Source organism: Pleurodeles waltl, chromosome 2_1, assembly GCF_031143425.1.
Source record: "Pleurodeles waltl isolate 20211129_DDA chromosome 2_1, aPleWal1.hap1.20221129, whole genome shotgun sequence".
Lineage (NCBI taxonomy): Eukaryota > Metazoa > Chordata > Amphibia > Caudata > Salamandridae > Pleurodeles > Pleurodeles waltl.
Window position 1 is genome coordinate 895,940,840 of NC_090438.1, and position 18,690 is coordinate 895,959,529.

Sequence of the window (18,690 nt, forward strand, 5' to 3'; positions counted from 1 at the left end):
GGCCAAAATAAAAGTCAATATACTGTCAGGATTCCAGTTAAACATGCAGTTGGGCATTCAGGGACACATCCCTGTTTACATTGCATGGAACATCCTGAAGCTCATGTATCAAAGTTTGTTTTTTTGACTGTGCTAATAGTGTTAAGAACACCCCCTGAAAATGTTGAGGCTCCTCCTACAGAAATGTTCCTGAAGAGCTTCTTGCAGTTTATACTAATGCAGTCTAATGATTTGTTCAAGTTTGTGACAGTGAGAAACCAAATTTCTTTGGTAGCTTCCCTATCGGCCCAATTATTCAGATTGTAGCCCGCACCCTCAGGGTCGGATTTGTAGAATGTTTCACAAGGGCTTCTTGGACTCCCACATCAATCCAGAGATATATATATATCAGCACAGGTCTCTGGGATAAGAGAGACACATTGTAAGCTGTACTTGGGAAGAGCCCTAACATTTAACCTGCATGAGACCAAGGGCATGGTGTTTTGCAAGAGCTTTATCATTTGTAAACATGAGGAACTGGTGTACAACCTGGTAGGATATTTGCTCTCCCAATGGAGAGGCTTATGTATTATTCTGTTGACAGAAAGTGTTCTTTCCCCAGCCATCTCTGCCGTGATATTTTGGCTTGTTTCATGTTACCTCCTTGGCAGGTGGTGACGGAAGAATTTGATGATCTGTGCAAAGATTTCTCCCAGAGATCTAGCTCCATAACAAGTTCAGCATTCAGTGAAAGTTCTGCAGAACAATTTCCTGAATATTTGTGACATACATACTATATGAGGGTTACCTTACTCAAAATGGGGCCTTGCGAGACTGACTTGTGCTTGAGGGGTTGCAGATGGAGAGTTTCCCTGCTCCATACTATATGGGAGTACCTGCTCTAGAGGAGGTGCTGGGAATGATTTGGGGAGAGATGATCTGGTGTTTTGGAGGTGCAGTTACAACTCTTACCTCAGTTGATCATATTAGGCATATAGAAAAACAAACAGTGGACAGGTCCACATTGCTGTTCTGCAACGGTGCCCTGGCGGTTGCCTGATGAGACATAGTCAGACAAAGGGGCAGCTCTGTTGCACCTGAATGTACAACAAACTTGGACTGATGTATGATGGCAGAGGAGCTGGTATACAGAGCTCATGGCTACCCTCATAAATTTGAGAGGACCTGGAATCCATGGAAGAAGGAAGAGCCATTGAGTTAATGGGGCAATGCAAACCTTAAGCCTGAAGTGACTGCACATAAAGTGAAGTAGGATACTTTGAATTTACAGTACACACACCTTGTGGAGTCTGTCTACAGTTCCAGTTATCTCTACCCCGATCCCAATACTGTGGGCATGAAGTGAATATACAAGTGATGTTGGCATCTTACCCAACAACTATGTTCATCACCAGGAAGTGCTGTATTACGGTAGGACAGTCGTTGACCTCATGATATGGAAGATCAGTGTCATGCTCTCAAACTTTGGTCTTGGCATTTTAATCATTTGTCCAGGCCTTTCACTTTGTATCTAGTAGTTTCAACTCTGGATTTCATTTCACATAGACAAGATCCCATGGAGCGGATCATTCGATTTGAGTTCTGTGTGGTTTCATGCAGATTCTTCAAAATTACAATCTCCTTTTCACCTCATGATGAACACGATATTTTACCTCTCGGTTTCTTTCTGGTCTGTGGTGAACTTCCTGGGTGCACGGGGCACACATCACCGCAAGTAAGGGCTGCTTTATTTTCGTTTTCCTTCAGATGTATTATTTCTAGTGTGGACACAGTTAGTGCACTTTAAAGGCTGCCTTTTCAGAACGAGCAGTTTTTTGATTTAGCCTTGATTAGATGACGGGATAGAAATACCGTTTGTTCATATTTATGTATGGGATTTATATAACACATTCCTAGCAACAAAGCAGAGGAGCACCCCTGATGTCCAGCACTCAAATTCTGTCAAGTAGTGGGGCATTTCTGCCATCAGTCAGTAGCTCCATATTTGTCACAGAGCAGTTTGGCAGGCACAGCTCACACTCCACGAAACCGCTCTTCTCATAGAGGGGAGGAATTAAACTCTTCCCTTTGACCCTAGGTTGTTGGCTGGTCTTGGTTCCGTAATGGTGAACCACAAGCACATTCTGGTTCTAGCAGGGGTGCCCCCCAAAAGGCGTCTTCCTAGAACTGCTGTTCAGCTTTGCACTACACACTGGCCTCAATATTGTCCATTCTCTAGGAGTGCTCATTGTTCTCCGAAAGCTGACCCATGTTGAGGTGTGCCCTCCTTTCCGCAGAACAATTAAAATCTCCTTCACTTCCGCCTGTGAGTGAAGGCAGCTTCGAAGCTCCAAAGAGAGGCAAGCATTCATGAGTCTTTCATTCTCTGCACACCACTCTGACTTAACTCATTAAACCTGTATATTTGTTTCTATAATTACATATTTTCATTCCGTTTCCCTTATGTAAAGGCAAAAATATAACTTGACAAACAGTTCATTTCACCAAATAGTAAAATGTTTGCTGCTTGTTATATCGTGGGGGTGTTGATTGGCACCATGATAGTTTCAGTTATATGAGTCAGTATCCTGACTTTTCGTACAGTACTTTCACGTGACGTCATCTCCTGTGCAGTGTGGAAGAATGAGTGAACGAAGAGTGTTGCTTTACTGCAAGGTGGCTCAGTTTTAGGGTTCACCAGCCTAAGATCACTTCTGTAGTGGTAATTCCTCTGATGTCACTTTTCACTTCATAAGCAAAATGCATTATGTCCTGACTTCAATGAGGGTGTGGACTGACATCAATTGTAAAGGTCATTAGCCTACATCTATTCCTTTACAATCATTTCCAGTGGTAGTGCTCAGTGGAGTCATTGTGGAACTCAACTTTGGGTCAGACTTTACAAGTCTGGGATTGAACATAGAAACCAGCATGGCCACCTGTTAGATTATGCGATCTCTCCCTCTATTGAGTGTTGCTTTACTGACAATGGACCCCAGGCTGCATGGGTGGACCTCCTTCTTGTACTGTGCGGGGGGTATTTGTCTAGAGTTCCTGTAAATCAACTCTGCCCCGATAGTGTGCTATGGGAATGGGGATGCTTAATGTCCATAACCCATGTAAATTGCATATTCTGTGTCCCTCTAGATTCCTTTTGCCTAAGCTCACGATTCACTATTATGGACCACGCAGACTCCCGTAAGAGTTACTTAATTTGCATGGTTCCAAGCCCTCAGTGGTTAAATGCCCCTTTGTATGCATATTGGCTGCAAGATGAGGAAGGGCTTTTTCCTGGCATATTAGATATCATTCTGCGCCCCCTGTTGGACAAATCATCAAAGGGCATTTGTATAGAGTTTAGGGATCAGGCATGAGTTCTCTAGCTTTTCCACAAGGTTTTCTGGGACCCTCCATCATGTAAAGGGATCACCCTTTGTACTTAGAATGCAGGGGAGTTTAAGGCGAGCAGCTCATTTTTGTTTCTTGTTGAAGACACATTTGTTGGTTACTGTCAGTTCTCATGTCCTTATGTAGGTTTCCACGTTGCATTGATCCTTCATGTAATGTAGATGTTGCAGTATGAATTTCCGTGTTTGTTTTATCATGATACATTTAGATAGGGCATATGTATTGCACTGTTTCTCCCATTTTAACAACTTCTGGCGTCTGCACAGGCCAAGGCACAGATGTTCTATGCGAATATTCTTTCAGAATCTATTACAGTTATACAATATCTTACGAATATCAGACAAAGGAATTGTAATTAAACAGATTAGCAGACACATGTGTCAGAGATAATTTTCCAAAATGACTGGCAAACTGTATCCATAACCAGCTAACCAAATTAGAAGAAACACGTCTGTCTGCCTCTGTATTTCCCGAATGGTTTTACTGGAGCTGTCAGACGATGATTGTTCAGTTTAACAATCTGTACTAAACAGGTTGGATATTGACACGGCTGCAGCACTAAGGCTTTCAAGGGTGAAGATCTAATATAGAAACTGTTGCTTCCGCACTGCCGTTTGATTTTCTCTTTTCGGGACTTCTTGTTGAAGGAAGTCTTGAAACACGTATGATGAAGATTAGAAAGAAATCGATAGCCATTAAGATGGCTAACCACCTCTAAGACTCTGGTCACAGCGCCACAGTGCAGCCTGGTTCAAAGTCACTGTGAAATGCTAAACTCTAGGATATCGCTTCGCCTTTTACAAATAAACCACATTTTGAAAAGCTCCAGCCTTCCCATTAAAAATTCAATTTAAATGTTCATACCCTTTTTGCGAACTAAATACATTATTTTGTAATGCGTGCATTTGTTTGCTTTGTACTTCATATTTGTATACAATTTTGAGGTTCAAATCATAGAAATTGATTAGACATCTGTAACTGGCTTTCAATAGTGATTCCGTGGGGCCCACAAAAGTCAATAGGTTGAGAACCACTGTATAATCTTGTGCCCCTTGAAAAGGATCATTAGGAGCAAGGATAGGAGGGGGGTGAGGGAGAAAGTAGACTTTGTACTAGATGGGACACGTTACATTTCGTTTTGCTTGTTTGCAAATTAGATGTAAGAAAATGAATCTATTTTTCCACTATCAGAGAATATTTGGTTCTGTAATGAATTTGAAGCACTAACACAGATATTCACATTCCTAAGAAATAAACCTAACAACTTCACCACAGCCTCTTCCTGACAATATCTGAAGGAAGATTTCAGAGAGGTGAAAATGCTAATCTACTGAACGAGCATATAGAAAGACATAAAATAGACTTATGTTCCTTAGACATTATAGGTACTGTCCACCAATAGCTCTGGTGTTTCTCGCCCACTGCATTTCTCCTCAGCCTTGCAGTGCACAAAGTTGTCAGTCTGAGAGTAATGCCTTGGCTGACGAACAGCAGATGGCGAGACATCAGGCAAGCTTCGAACGTCCGGTGACTTACTTACCTGTGGAAGTTTATTATTTTCCCCCCATAATTAGAACCAGTGTAGGACCCAAAGATGACCGAGAGTGCATAGGCATCCTTCTGCACTTTGAAGCTTTACTCACACTCTCAAAACAAAACAATTGCACGGGGAGTTCTTGAGAAATTCAGTTGGAGTCCAGTACTCAGAGAGATCTCACAGATGGAATTTATGATGGATGACCATTGAATGCAAAAGTGATCAAAAACCTGTGCTGGGCAGTCTGTCTGTGGTGGGGTCCACGCAGTGCCCTGGATTTCCAGTCTTGTCCTCTGGCAGCAAACCTCCGGTCATGTGCCAGAAGATAGAAGCTGTTGCGTCCTGTCGTTTAAGCCCCTACTTAGTTTGCTAATGTTGTGGTGTCATTGACTTGTGGACCAGGGTGCCTTACTGTATTCTGCAGGTGACAGCTAAAATGTCTATGGGGTAGGCTGGCCGTGGGTCATTGTGATCCTGGTGAGGTTTGTTCACAAATGTACTTTTCTGTAAATGTTCTTCGATTCAGATTCATAAACCTGTTAAATGGGAGCCCATGTGCTTGGATATTTTGTACTTAATAAGATATAAATACAGATGCCTTGTTTGTTCTTCGTGACTGTTGTCAGTAAGCCTTTGCCAGGTGAAAAAGTGTATTATGTGTGGAAAGCATACACAGCAGTGTTATGTACAGCCAGATACATCCAGGTATTAGTACAAACGTAAATGGCTTCCAGTACCCAAGGGAAGCGTGGCCGAAGATGTTCCCTTATCAACACAAGCTAAGCCTGCTCAAGCCCAAGGCCTTATTATGGTCCAGCCGATAAAAATTAGGAACTGTCTATCATGTATGTTTTTTTCACTCCCGTGTTTCTTGTTTAGAGATTACGGAAAGGTGACTTGAAAAATGACATTCAGAAAACCAACAACTTCAGGGTATTAACGTAAGCCATAGACCGTCTTTTGCAGCAGTAATCTACCTGGCTTTAAGTCCACCTATCTATTAAAGTAATAATAACTCATAGCAGTTTTGGCCAAGTCTCAGCCTTGGATTCGGGATTTGAAGTGCATGAAAGAGTAAGGCAGCTTATCATAAAATGTCTGACACTGCATACATCAGGTGGGTTTAATGGATAGAAATGCAATCTCGGCCATCTGCTCGCGATATTTCACCGGCGTCTGCTTCTTTTTCAGATCTCCTACAAGGAAGTCAGTTGCTTTGATACGGAGAGAGATCTTTCCAATCAAAGCGGAAGGGTTTTAAAGCTTGGCAATGAAACGCACCACCTTTTCTTTGGACTCTACCCCGGCACTACGTACTCTTTCACAATAAAAGCCAGCACGGCCAAAGGCTTCGGACCGGCTGTCACAAGTCAGTTCACCACTAAAATCTCAGGTACTGTATCGTTTCAGTCTGCATGAACAACTTTCTGTATTGCAGTTTGTGTGTGCACCTCTTAAGACATTTCCTTTACCTTCACCCTTCTGTAACACTAATTTATTTTGCTATATAGCATTTCATACCACTGTTTTTGCATTTTCTAAATGTAATAAATAGTTGATATCATCTTTACTCAATTTAAGAGTGCTCAAGGTATCCACCTTGGAAGGAGAAATATTGGAGGTGGTCGTACCTGCAGATCATACAGTTTTCTGCACTGAGTACTTAACTTGCTGGGCTGTTGCCGGCATGGTGTGTCAGAACAGTTGCAAGGGGTGGCTTCAGTGCTTAATTTGTAAATACAAATGTGCCAGTGCCCAAAGCTCTCCCTTGAAACATGCGACTGCTTCATTTAAATGTGCAAACACAGAATACTGAGGCTGCGAAACCATAAAGTCAACCCGGGCCTCTTTAATCCATTTACAGCCACTCCTTGTCCCTTCACCTCACTCTTGCAGCTTTCTCTCTTTGAGGTGCTTTTCAATATTTCACTTCCTCCATCTTTCACATTTGTCTTTTCCTCTCAATAAGTGTCGGATGCAGAGAAATAAGTGCCAGCACCCAAAAATAAGTTCTGGTGCCCTGCACCGGAAACCACCGGTTCAAATTAAGCACTGGGTGGCTTAGCCTAAAGTGCAGTTTGATGAGTTTTGCATCTTCACATACTTGCTACATTTCCTGGCTTGGGCAGTGCATCCAAGAGCAAGTGAGGGATTACCATACGTTCTCTGACTTGGGCAGCCAACTGTGACAGATTTACTGAACTGTCTTCCCTGTAACATGGGTTACACAAGACTACATGGAAATGGAAGGCAGAAGCAGCCACAATCTTCAATGAAATGTTCTACGGCATATGACTTACTGTAACCAACTCATGCTCCTTTGAACTTGCATAGGTTAAAGAAGAACTCAACTGTGAAGTTAATAAAGAGTGTATCTGTAGAAGGCGGCCCATGAGTTGGATGTCCTCCTTTATGTTTTTTTGTCGTCCAGTGTGGTTGAATAAATATTTTGAAGGTAATACTGAGGCACCAATGTGGTTTCTAGCACATTGCTTGGCCTATGCCGTTATGAGTGCACCTTCTTCATTGAATGGAGTATTGGGTATTGCTGTTTACTCTCCTAAGACATGGGAATGGAAGAGACCTACACCATGTCAACTCTACTGCATGCGCCAATATCTACAGGCAGAGCACCAAACCTTTTGAAAGTGTCCCACCACTTCCATCATTTACCCCCACTGTTTAAAGTGAAACAAGCACTAGTCTTTCACGCCATAACTCAGATCGGATTCTGCCTCTAAAGCACTCAGTATGTCTGCAGAAAAACATATATAACAATGTCTGCGTTTATAGTCAATACAGAGTCATGGATTGACCCTACGGAGTAGCCCTTATAAAGAACTTGCAGCAGTCTACCATGCCACACTGTAAATAGAAGATGCAGTGGTCTATTTCTTACTAAAGCTCTCATGACAATACCTACCAGTCACTGCCCCCATGTCTCATATTGTACATTCTATTCCACCACAACTAGCACCTCTTTGAATGCTTACATTGTAACCATTTATGACCTGTCATGGTCTATTGACTCATTTTTTGAAGTCTTTGATCTCATTGTTGAATCACTGTTGCCTTCATTCTCTCATTATTCTTGGAGACCTCAATCTAAAAAAATATAATCAACCATAGACACCCAATTTCTCACTTCACATCACTTGCCCACCTCGCTCTCACACTTGGCAATCCCTTAGGCTTGATTCTTATGTCTACCAAAGCTGCTATACATGTCCGTTACCTCCTCTACCTTTCCATCTTTCAAGACAAATAACCCAGTTACTAAGTGGAGACAACACCAAACAACATGTGCCTTTACTCCTCAATCAAAACAATGAAGACCTTGCATGTCTGATCAACACCACATCGTTTGCTAATTCAATTATGCTTTAAGAATGGTGTTTGTTCTACTGTCCTATAAGCACCTTGACAAAGCAACCCCCATCTGCAGCCCTTGATCACCCCTGTCTCTTCCTCTCTGTGAATTAACATGCCCCCTCATGTGTGCATATGTAAAGCCCAGTCTTTTAATAACTATAAGTCTGTAAAGTGGCAGTGGACGAACTTAAATCAGCACTGGAACTTGCTAAATAATATTAGCCTTAGGACCTAATCTCCCCTTTATTTTTGCAGTCCCACCTGTTTTGCAAAGCCTCACCTGCAGCATAGGCAACCTTCTCTCCCCCGCACAAGTATCCATCCACTGATCTTGCCTCTCTGCAACAGACTTCACCCCTACTTATCAGCTAAGATCTGCAATATCCGAACTACCCTCATTGATAACACCTCCTCCTCCCTGCACCCCCATCAATGTCACTAAATTATCCTACGTCCAGCTTATATCTCAGGCTGAATTAATCCATGTCCTCAAACTGCTAACCTATCCAGTGCACAACCTAACTCCTTTTAACCCCTCCATACTCTTAAACCTCTGTTTCTTGATTCTTGGATCATAACATGACTCTTTAATCCCATCTTAGTTCAAGCTCTAACGTTACCTTTAGTTGGCAATAGTCCTGCCTCTGTTAAAAGAATATAATTTTTCCTGCCTTTTCAACTCTCTCTTCCCCCCAGACTGGCTTTATTTTCAAAAACTGAGTGTCTTTTATTCAACCATGTTATCCTCTTTCTCACCTTGCAGAACCTGCTCACTTCTCTTTCTCAATCAGTCTTCCATGCTCTTCATTCTGCATAAACTTTCATGTCTGCACATATCCACCTTCATTTATTACAGCCCAGCACAATCACTTCATCTAGTGCCATACACCCTTGACTTCATCAGTGTCTTCTACTGTAAATCAGTCGACCATACTGTCAATCCTAATCATCACTGATATCACCTGCCATGCTTTATTCATCTCTCCTCAGTTGGTCCTTAGTTTTCTGGGACTCAATGTTCACACACAGGTTTGCTTGCTTATCAGCTTCTCACAAGACTCAGGTGGTCATTCCAACCTCGACGGTCGGTGGTGAAGCGGCGGTAAGACCACCAACAGGCTGGCGGTCTTTTTTCATGAATTCTGACCATGGCGGTTACCGCCATGGCCAGCCGCCGCTTCACCGTCCCGACCGCCGGGCTGGAGACCTGGGTCTCCAGCCCGGCGGTCGTCACATACCGCTGGCGGTATTCCAACCCGCCTGACCCCGGCTTACCGCCATGGATTTCATGCGGTTTGGGACCGCCATGAAATCCATGCCGGTAAGCACTATCAGTGCCAGGGAATTCCTTCCCTGGCACTGATAGGGGTCTCCCCCACCCCGACTCCCTCCCCTACCCCCCCACCACCCCTGCCACTCCCAAAAGGTTGCAGGACCCCCATCCCCACCCCCATCCCTAACATATACACACACATACACCCCCCCGCATTCATGCACGCACTCATGCACGTACACACCCCCCGCATTCATGCACGCACTCATGCACATACACCCCCCCGCATTCATGCATGCACTCATGCGCATACACACACCCCCCTGCATTCATGCACGCACTCATGCACATACACACCCCCCCGCATTCATGCACGCACTCATGCACATACACACCCCCCCGCATTCATGCACGCACTCATGCACATACACAGCCCCCCGCATTCATGCACACACTCATGCACATACACACCCCCCGCATTCATGCACGCACTCATGCACATACACACACCCCCCCGCATTCATGCACGCACTCATGCACATACACACACCCTCCCGCATTCATGCACTCACTCATGCACATACACACACCCCCCCGCATTCATGCACGCACTCATGCACATACACACACCCCCCGCATTCATGCACGCACTCACACGCCCCCTCTACATACACACAAGCACACCCCCATGCACACACACAACTCACAACACCCCCCTTCCCCCCTTCCCTAGCGGACGATCACCTTACCTGTTCCGGTGATCCTCCGGGAGGGAACGGGACCCATGGGGGCAGCTCCACCGACACCGCCACGCCAACAGAACACCGCCACAGCGAATCACAGGTCGTGATTCGCTGGGCGGTGTTCTGTTGGCGTGGCGGTGGCGGTGGAGCTACCTCCACTTCCCCGCCTGCCGCCAGTATGGCTGTTGGCGGCTCTTCGTCCGGAAACGGGCGGAGCGCTGCCAACGGTCATAATGGCCCGTGCGGAAGACCGCCAGCACTGGCGGTCTTCCGTACGGCGGTCCCTCGGCGGTCTATTGAAAAGGCTGCCGAGGTCGGAATGACCACCTCAGTCTCGATTTCTGACCCATTCTCTGTGCAGGCAATATCTCTTGGTGAGTCTCTTTGCTCCAAATCCCCAATCGCCTTTACAAGAATGATACCTAGATCGTTTTTCCACTCTCTATTTTAACACCCACCCCTCCAATCTCCAGTTGTGGCGCTTAATTATCTCCGGGAGAATTAATCAAAAATGTAACAAATCAGTTTTCTTTCTACTGCTGTCTTGGAATTCATATCTTTTACTCCAACTTCAGGATGTCAACAAGACGCTTTGGAATCTACTTCAGCAACGTATGTGCAATTAATTTTAGGTGTCCAGTGTGGAGTAGTAAACATTCATAACATTTCAGGCAGTAGATATCCTGATACAGGTTTGTCAAACAGTGGAGAGACTGCGTTGAGTTTTACTGCCCTAGATGTCTAATTCTAGTGAATAAGAATATGAATTTTTTCATTGTGCATTTCTCTTGTATTGCCGTGCCTGAAATGCCAATAAAGTGTTTAAAATGAGCCCAAACACGTCCTTCAATATGGCTAAAAGATTTGCCTGAGCACTAGGCCTTAGAAAACTTGACTTTTGCAGCTGCCTATTAGTGGAGCTTCCTCTTCACCCAACCCCTTTGAACAAAGTGCTAAATTTAGTCATGCGGTCCCATTATACCTCATTTTGCCTCTACCTGGTTAGTTGTCTCTCTGCTAAACACAGAGCCCTTTTGAAGTGGTTAATCCAGACATTAGGGTTTATCCCATCTACTTGTCTACAGTCCTTACCAGATATATTACTTTCTGCAGCTGAAGCACTGTTGAATAAAAACTCCTCATCACACTCAAATCTCAGCACTCTGTGTTCTGTCTCTCCTTACTCAAGATTGCTCTTAAAAGCACAGTTGAAAGGCATTCATGGCTAACCAAACTTAGCCAACGTGCTACTTGTAATACTTGCATATCTCCCTCTCCAAATTTGTAGTTATCTACACTGAAAAAACAGAGGTTACAGGGAGATTATAGTTAGGAAATTAAATTTTAAAAAACATTCACTGAAAAAACTGAAGGTTAAAGGGATGTTCTAGTTAGGGTAAATTTTTAAATGTACAAAACCACAGAAATTCACCTGTTTGAGTTATCTCAAGTAACCATAACTCGTGCCCTAGGGTAACTATAACTCGTGCCCTCGCCATGCACAGTTGCCTAACCAATAATTTTACTGCAGATGTTGCAGTGACATTATCAATAATGTTACCAAAGATGTCATGAGTGCTGTAATTTGTGATGTAATTAGCAGTGCATGGCGAGGGTGCCAACCATGAATTTAGCCCCCGGGAGGTGGTGGTCCCTGGGGCTGCGGGGGTCTGAAATGACCCCCTTTTTTATTTCTTGTCATGTTTCCCTGGGGAGGTGGTGGTCCACGGAGGGGAGGTGCAGGGGGTACGGCTCCACTGCATTTAAGTAGAATCAAGCCCCAATGAGGTGGTGGTCCCCCACATTCAAATAGAATCAAGCCCAGGGGCTGCGAGGGGGGTGGTTGGTGGGGTGCCAGCTCGATATCCTCCTCCTCCCCCAACAATAGATTAAAAATAAGCCACAGGGGGGTGGCGGTCCCTGGGGCCCCCTGTGGCTTATTTTTAATCTATTGTTGACACATGGGGTCTTTAAAAAAAAAAAAAAAAAACAAGCGCGGGTGCCCACAGTTGTTTTTTTATTATTCTTTTTTGCTGCAAATTTCTAAAGGTCCTATGGGAATTAACATGGGAAACACAACTTTTTTCTGTGCGCAACAAGAGTCACCGGGGCACTTGTTTTAAAAAGAATTAAAAAATTGCGAAGATTTGTCAAATGCCGCCATAGATATAGGCAAGTAAAAAATGCTTTCTCTATGGAAACATGATCCTAACAATAATAACCTAGTGGTGACGGCCAGTACTATGTGTGTGTGTATATATATATATATATATATATATATATATATATATATATATATATATCTTTGTACAACACGCTCCATTGAGGGGCCCCAGACCCTAACAGGGCAGCCTCTGCATGAGGGCGAAGCATCCCATCTTAACATAGAACAAAAGTAGCTAAGGCACCAGTTTGGGATCCATCCAAACACTTTATTCCAGAGTGAACAACAACTCTCCTTTTTCTGACGCGTTTCGGCTCCAACTGCCTTGATCACAGGTGAGACAATACAAGTGATCACAAAGCCAGTGCTTTTTAAATTGTTGATCATGTGACCTGATAATCACGAACTCCGTGTCCCAAGGTGCACCATTCCATGTTCTTAAACTCTGGTGCTGAATCATTGTACTGCATAAAATAGCGTTTTGGGCACCAAAGTTACAATGTATATTGGAAAAGTGTCCTTGTTTAAAGTTGTTGCCCATATTCCTCTTGTTATAAGGAGGTCCCAAACAGCTAGAAGGGAGGTAAAACACCTCTCTCCCATCCCTTGCTCACCTCCGTTTGACGTTCTGTCTCGGATAAATGCCGTGGTTCTCACTGAGGAAAGCGGGTCGGGCCCCTTCAATAAAAATCTTTGTACAACACGCTCCATTGAGGGGCCACAGACCCTAACAGGGCAGCCTCCGCATGAGGGCGAATCATCCCATCTTAACATAGAACAAAAGTAGCTAAGGCACCAGTTTGGGATCCATCCAAACACTTTATTCCAGAGTGAACAACAACTCTCCTTTTTCTGACGCGTTTCGGCTCCAACTGCCTTGATCACAGGTGAGACAATACAAGTGATCACAAAACCAGTGCTTTTTAAATTGTTGATCATGTGACCTGATAATCACGAACTCCGTGTCCCAAGGTGCACCATTCCATGTTCTTAAACTCTGCCCAAAACGCTATTTTAAGCAGTACAATGATTCAGCACCAGAGTTTAAGAACATGGTTGGTTCTTGTCATAACGTGTCTGCTACTAATAGATAATAATAATTAAGTTGGAAGAGGTCAGTCATTACCTATCTGAAAAGCAAGCATTATGCCTGTAAATGTTTCTGTCACACTACGTATCCACCTGGAAGAGTTTAATCCCATATCTCCCTTGGAATAAATCATGAAAACTACCTTTACAAAATATACCACTCAATAGGAAGTGTTCCATGATTGTAGAGACTCTCTTATGAATAATTTAAATCTTTTCCTTCTGCCTTTGTCTCTCTCACAAGATCCACAAAAGTAGACTCTGGGTAGTATATTTTACACCAATTCAAACAAGCTGCATTGGTGTTAAATGAGTTAGTCCCTTTTTGGAGGGGACACCACAGGTCAGGCGTACAACATTATTATGATTGTTAATGGGCTTTATAGGTGCTATGGATTTTAATATGTTTTCTGCAAACTAATAATACTGGTAATAAACTAAGTGGATTAATAATAGTTTAATATTTGTATTTAAGAAGCATGTCATTTAAACCAACTTGAACCTATTTAGAAACAACTGCAGAGTATTCCAAAGGCTTATCCTTCGTAGCCAGTCCTACGCTCTCATCATGGAAATGGTAAAGAAAAGAGAGCTTGCAGAACTAATAATGCATCTCAAGTCAATGTCTAAATAACAATCAGCTTAAGCAAACTAGTATCCGTTAATGCCTACCACAAGTATGTCTGCTTGTTAAAGTAGGGGGTTTAATGAGTCTAAGAAAAGTTTTGTCATAATTCATTGGATATTGTAACTGGTGTATTGATTTGAGGCACTGATGATTTATACATCTTGTAGAGGACTCGCCTTTCATCAAACGTTATATGTCCTGTTCTTTTTGTCTTTATTTTGTACAAATCAGCACTGTTTGTTTGGGTTACGTCGGAGCTTTATACAGTTGCCAAATAACCCCTGAAATTCCTGAAATATTTATTTTACATTGGAAACATCTTACATGTAAATATTTGAATTTATGGGTGCTTTATGTATCACTTTGATTGGGAAATACCCAGTTTTAGTATTTCTGTCAGGGGGCTCTTGAAATAAGTGTTATGAATTTTTTGTTGTTGGTATTTTTATTCATGTATGGTGAAGGTTCCAATGTTTAATATCATACAACGGTGTACATACAATATCCAAGTTGTTGTACGAGCTATTTAATCAAGGTCTGCAAAAATTATGGGGAAATGTTGGCTCCCTGATTAATGACCCTGATGATGGTAACAGTGATTTAGTTTTCAGTGATTAGTTTATTATTTTCTTCATTCTAGGTCCATGCTGACATATTGACCTTACTATTAATGCTTAAATGGACTACTGTGGCATTGTTATTAGCACTACATAAAGATCCTTCAGGATAATACCATGTTGTATTACATATCCGTAGAGTTTAAGTGGGTCCGCTATATTGATGAAACAGGAAGTCCCCCTGCTCATAGAAAAATAAACATTTATTCCATTGGGTAAATTAAGATCCACATCAATGACAGAAATTCATTTGCATCAAGCAATTCAAGAAAGACTCAATCTGAGGTCAGGCTTAGTATTGCCTCTGTCAACGTAACTAGGACATTTATTCTTAGACATACCCATCACGGTAAGATCAGAGGGAGGAATGTGCAAATGGATATCCACAACAACCACTGACCAATCTAGCCCAAACTCACCAAGAGAACTAACTAGAAACAACTGTAAACCACATCCACACACTCAGACAGAAGGTCAGGTAGACCTATGTGACCGCCCTTCAACAGCTCATTAAGTTCAGCTAATTGAAACGTCTTCAGTCATTAGGCCAGATAATTGCATTCTAATTCTTTTGGCTGAAATTGCTAAGACTGCAATACCAACTGCACTGGTTAGACAATTACTAACACAATAGTAGATTAAAACTACTCTTATCCCACCCACTCACCTCTGACACCTGTCTCATTTGGAACCCACCGTTACAGTGCCAGATTAACACATCTCTGACACGAAGGCGCTCCATCTACTCACAACTTTAAATTAAAGGTATGCACAGAGAAGGGCTCCTGTTTTCTTGTGTTTGAGAAATCTAAAGTTCATACATAACTCTGTATCTTTCTGAGTTCATTAATAAAATGCGGACAGCACAAGTCCTGAGCATTGAACAGAGATTGTATGTTCTCCTGTTTCTGATTTGTTCTGTCTAAAGATCATGTATTAACTTAAAGAAATTTCGAGTTGTACGTATCAACTTTAAGACACCCTAAAACACCAAAACAGGCGCTTGACTCTGCACCCAGCTAGCGCACCTCTTCACGATACAGCCCTTTGTTTGAGGCTGTACAGAATAGGCAACGTCACTGGTGATAGCTTGGCCATCAATTTTATAGACTTTTAAGATGAAAGAACGGTAAGAGTGCTTAAAAATAATAAGAAAACACTTACCTGTAGAGATGTCCTTTGATGCTTGATTTTAAGTGTCTTATTAATACCCTTTCCAGTACCTTGAACAAACATGACGGTTCTGTTCCATGCTGTCTTTCTGCAGCTCCCTTGATGCCGACGTACGAACTCGAGACACCTTTGAATCAGACGGACAGCACCGTGACAATTATGCTTAAGCCGGCTCAGAGCAGAGGCGCCCCTGTAAGGTACGAAGAAGAAGGACCCTTATCAAATTGCAATTGATTAATTGCGAAAATGCCTTTTCTCAGGATTATTTTCTATCTTGAATTGCATTTTCGAATAAATGTCTGTATTTGCTCTAATTACATGTAAGAGCCAGAGGAAATTAAAGGTTTTTTAATGGCTAGTTTTCTAGCATTGTTTAACGCTGCTTGCCCTTTGAAGACCAGGAAACAAGGGGGAGCACTGCTGTGTGACTGACCGCTGAACTTGTCAAATATTCATTGCTGCTTTCAGGGTTCAACTGGATGCCAGGGGAAAAAATATATATATATATATATATATATTTACTGAAAAACCAAAGGTTGCAGAGACATTATAGTCAGGAAATAGAATTTTTAAAAAGCATAGAAATTAACTGAAAGAAACAAAGGTTACAGGGACATACTAGGTTCTGAATGTACTCGTACAAAACCATAGAAATTCAGCAGTTATAGTTTGAGTTCTTTCAGGTAACTCTAACTCGCGCCCTAAGGTAACTATAACTTGTATTCCCACCAAGCACAGGTTTTTATTTGACTGCTAATGTTTCATTTATACTTTTATGGCCTTTATAGAGGTTCTTATGACTGCTGTAATATCTGGGGTAATTAGCAATGCATGGTGAGGGCACGTGTTACAGTTACCTTAGGGCCCTCCCTGAGGGTATTCAGGAAATTGTGTGTGGTGGGCATGCACACCCTGCAGCCCCAGGGACCACCACCACCTCCTTGAGGCAAATATTAAAAAATAGAAAGAGAGTCTGTTTCAGACTCCCGCAGACCCGGGCAGTAAAACCTCCCTGGGCTCTTTTCGTGGGAGAGGGGCCGCACAGGCCCCCTCCAGGAGCCACTGATGGTCCTGGGGGCTGCCACCCCCCCCCCCCCGATTCGGCTTCTGCTATGTCCCAAGGTTCCCACCCCCAGAACATAGGTGTTTGCAGTGACTTAGTGGGAGCTGACAGCTCCCACCAATGCAGAGCAAACACTCTGCTTAGATGAAGTGAGAGCTGTCAAACAGCTCTCACTTCATGCAAGTGGAGGTTTCCTCTGTTTCTCTGCCCGAGGAGATGCTGGCAGGGAAACAGAGGAAACATTGCTCTCACAGAGAGGAAGCTGCTTTAACAGCTCCCTCTCTGTGACAGCTATGCCGGCTCCCACTGGAGCTGGGGAGCTGGCTGGGACCACAGGGGCCCTCAGGCTCCCCCTGCAGTCCCCAACATTGTGACTGGGTGCCCTCCCTTCCCCCAAAAAAATATATATCTGTATTTAGGCCAAGGCTTGGAGGATGGGGCCCCAGAACCAAGATTGGCCTGGTGAAGGGAGCCACGCGCTCCCCTTACCCCCAAGAAAAAAATGTTTAGTCTGGGCTCTGGGGGATGGTGTCCCCGGGCTGAAATTGGCCTGGAGCGGGGGGCTGCGTGGCTCCCCCCCCCAAACAAATTTCAAGTATAGACCGGGGCCCTGAGGATGGGATCCCCGGGGCCGAGATTAGCTTGGGGTGGACGGAGGGTGGGCATGCCACCCCGCTCCTCCCCAAAAATTATATCTTTCAGCTGGGCCCTGGGAGGTGGGTCTTCAGGGCCCAGATCACACTGGGGAGGGTGGCCGTGCAGGATTTGGATGGTATAGTGGTTGGACCCAGGGACTGGCTACAGCCCAGCCCCTGCGGTCAATACCTACTGTGCATGGGTGAAGGCTGTGTGCAGCTTAGGGTTGCATAGTTGTAGGGATTGGCTGCAGGCCTGGTTGCAGGCCAGGCACTGCGGCTAACCTCCCCTGCACGCGGCTGAAGGTCGCGTGCAGTGCGGGGTTGGGTTCTTATAGAGGTTGGCTGCAGGGACTGGCCACAGGCCATGCTCTGTGGTCAACCACTGCCACACACAGCTGACGACCTCCCACACCTGTGGTTGGATTTACGTATTGTAATGAAAATTACTTTACGTTAAAAAAAAAACTTGAAATTCACTGAAGAAAAAAGGTTACAGGGACGTTATAGTTAGGCTCACATTTTAAATGTACCAAACCACAGAAATGCATCTGGTGGAATGTTCTAATAGCTTTCAACCCTTCCACATCAGTTTATACAGGCCATTAAATTCCCCTTTATAGGCCCTTAGGCCTTCAACAATGGTCAGCCTTTTAAATCGGGGAGTGGGTCTTAATGTCTTGCATAGCTCTCAGTAGTGAGCGTGTGTGGAATGCAGATATTGGCAGTCAGAATGCCAATAATACTGGTGCCAGTTGCTGCTTGTTTGTGGTGTAGGTACAGGAACAAGGAGGAGAGACAGACTGTGGGCATATTTATTTGCCAGAATTGGGTCAGATCAGGGAAATTTGTACTAAAATTACCCCAACTGCTGAGCACTAGCAGGATTGTTAATGTGCCGAGTAGAGTGCAATAGCACATGGTTATATTAGCTAATTGAGTTACTTGTGTTTTAAATATTACATTTTGTTCCAATGTTATTGTTTTTGTACGCAAATAGTTAAGCATG

General features: G+C 43.6%; 1 protein-coding gene across 14 annotated transcripts in view; it reads left to right on the forward strand.

Moving 5' to 3' along the window:
* PTPRM (protein tyrosine phosphatase receptor type M) overlaps positions 1-18,690 on the forward strand; it is a 1,480,454-nt gene that overhangs the window by 738,453 nt on the left and 723,311 nt on the right. For all 14 annotated transcript variants that reach the window (XM_069218824.1, XM_069218808.1, XM_069218810.1 and 11 more), the window contains exons 10-11: positions 6,116-6,317; positions 16,078-16,180. In XM_069218824.1, the coding sequence (XP_069074925.1) occupies positions 6,116-6,317; positions 16,078-16,180 (305 nt within the window). The remainder of the gene's footprint in view (positions 1-6,115; positions 6,318-16,077; positions 16,181-18,690) is intronic.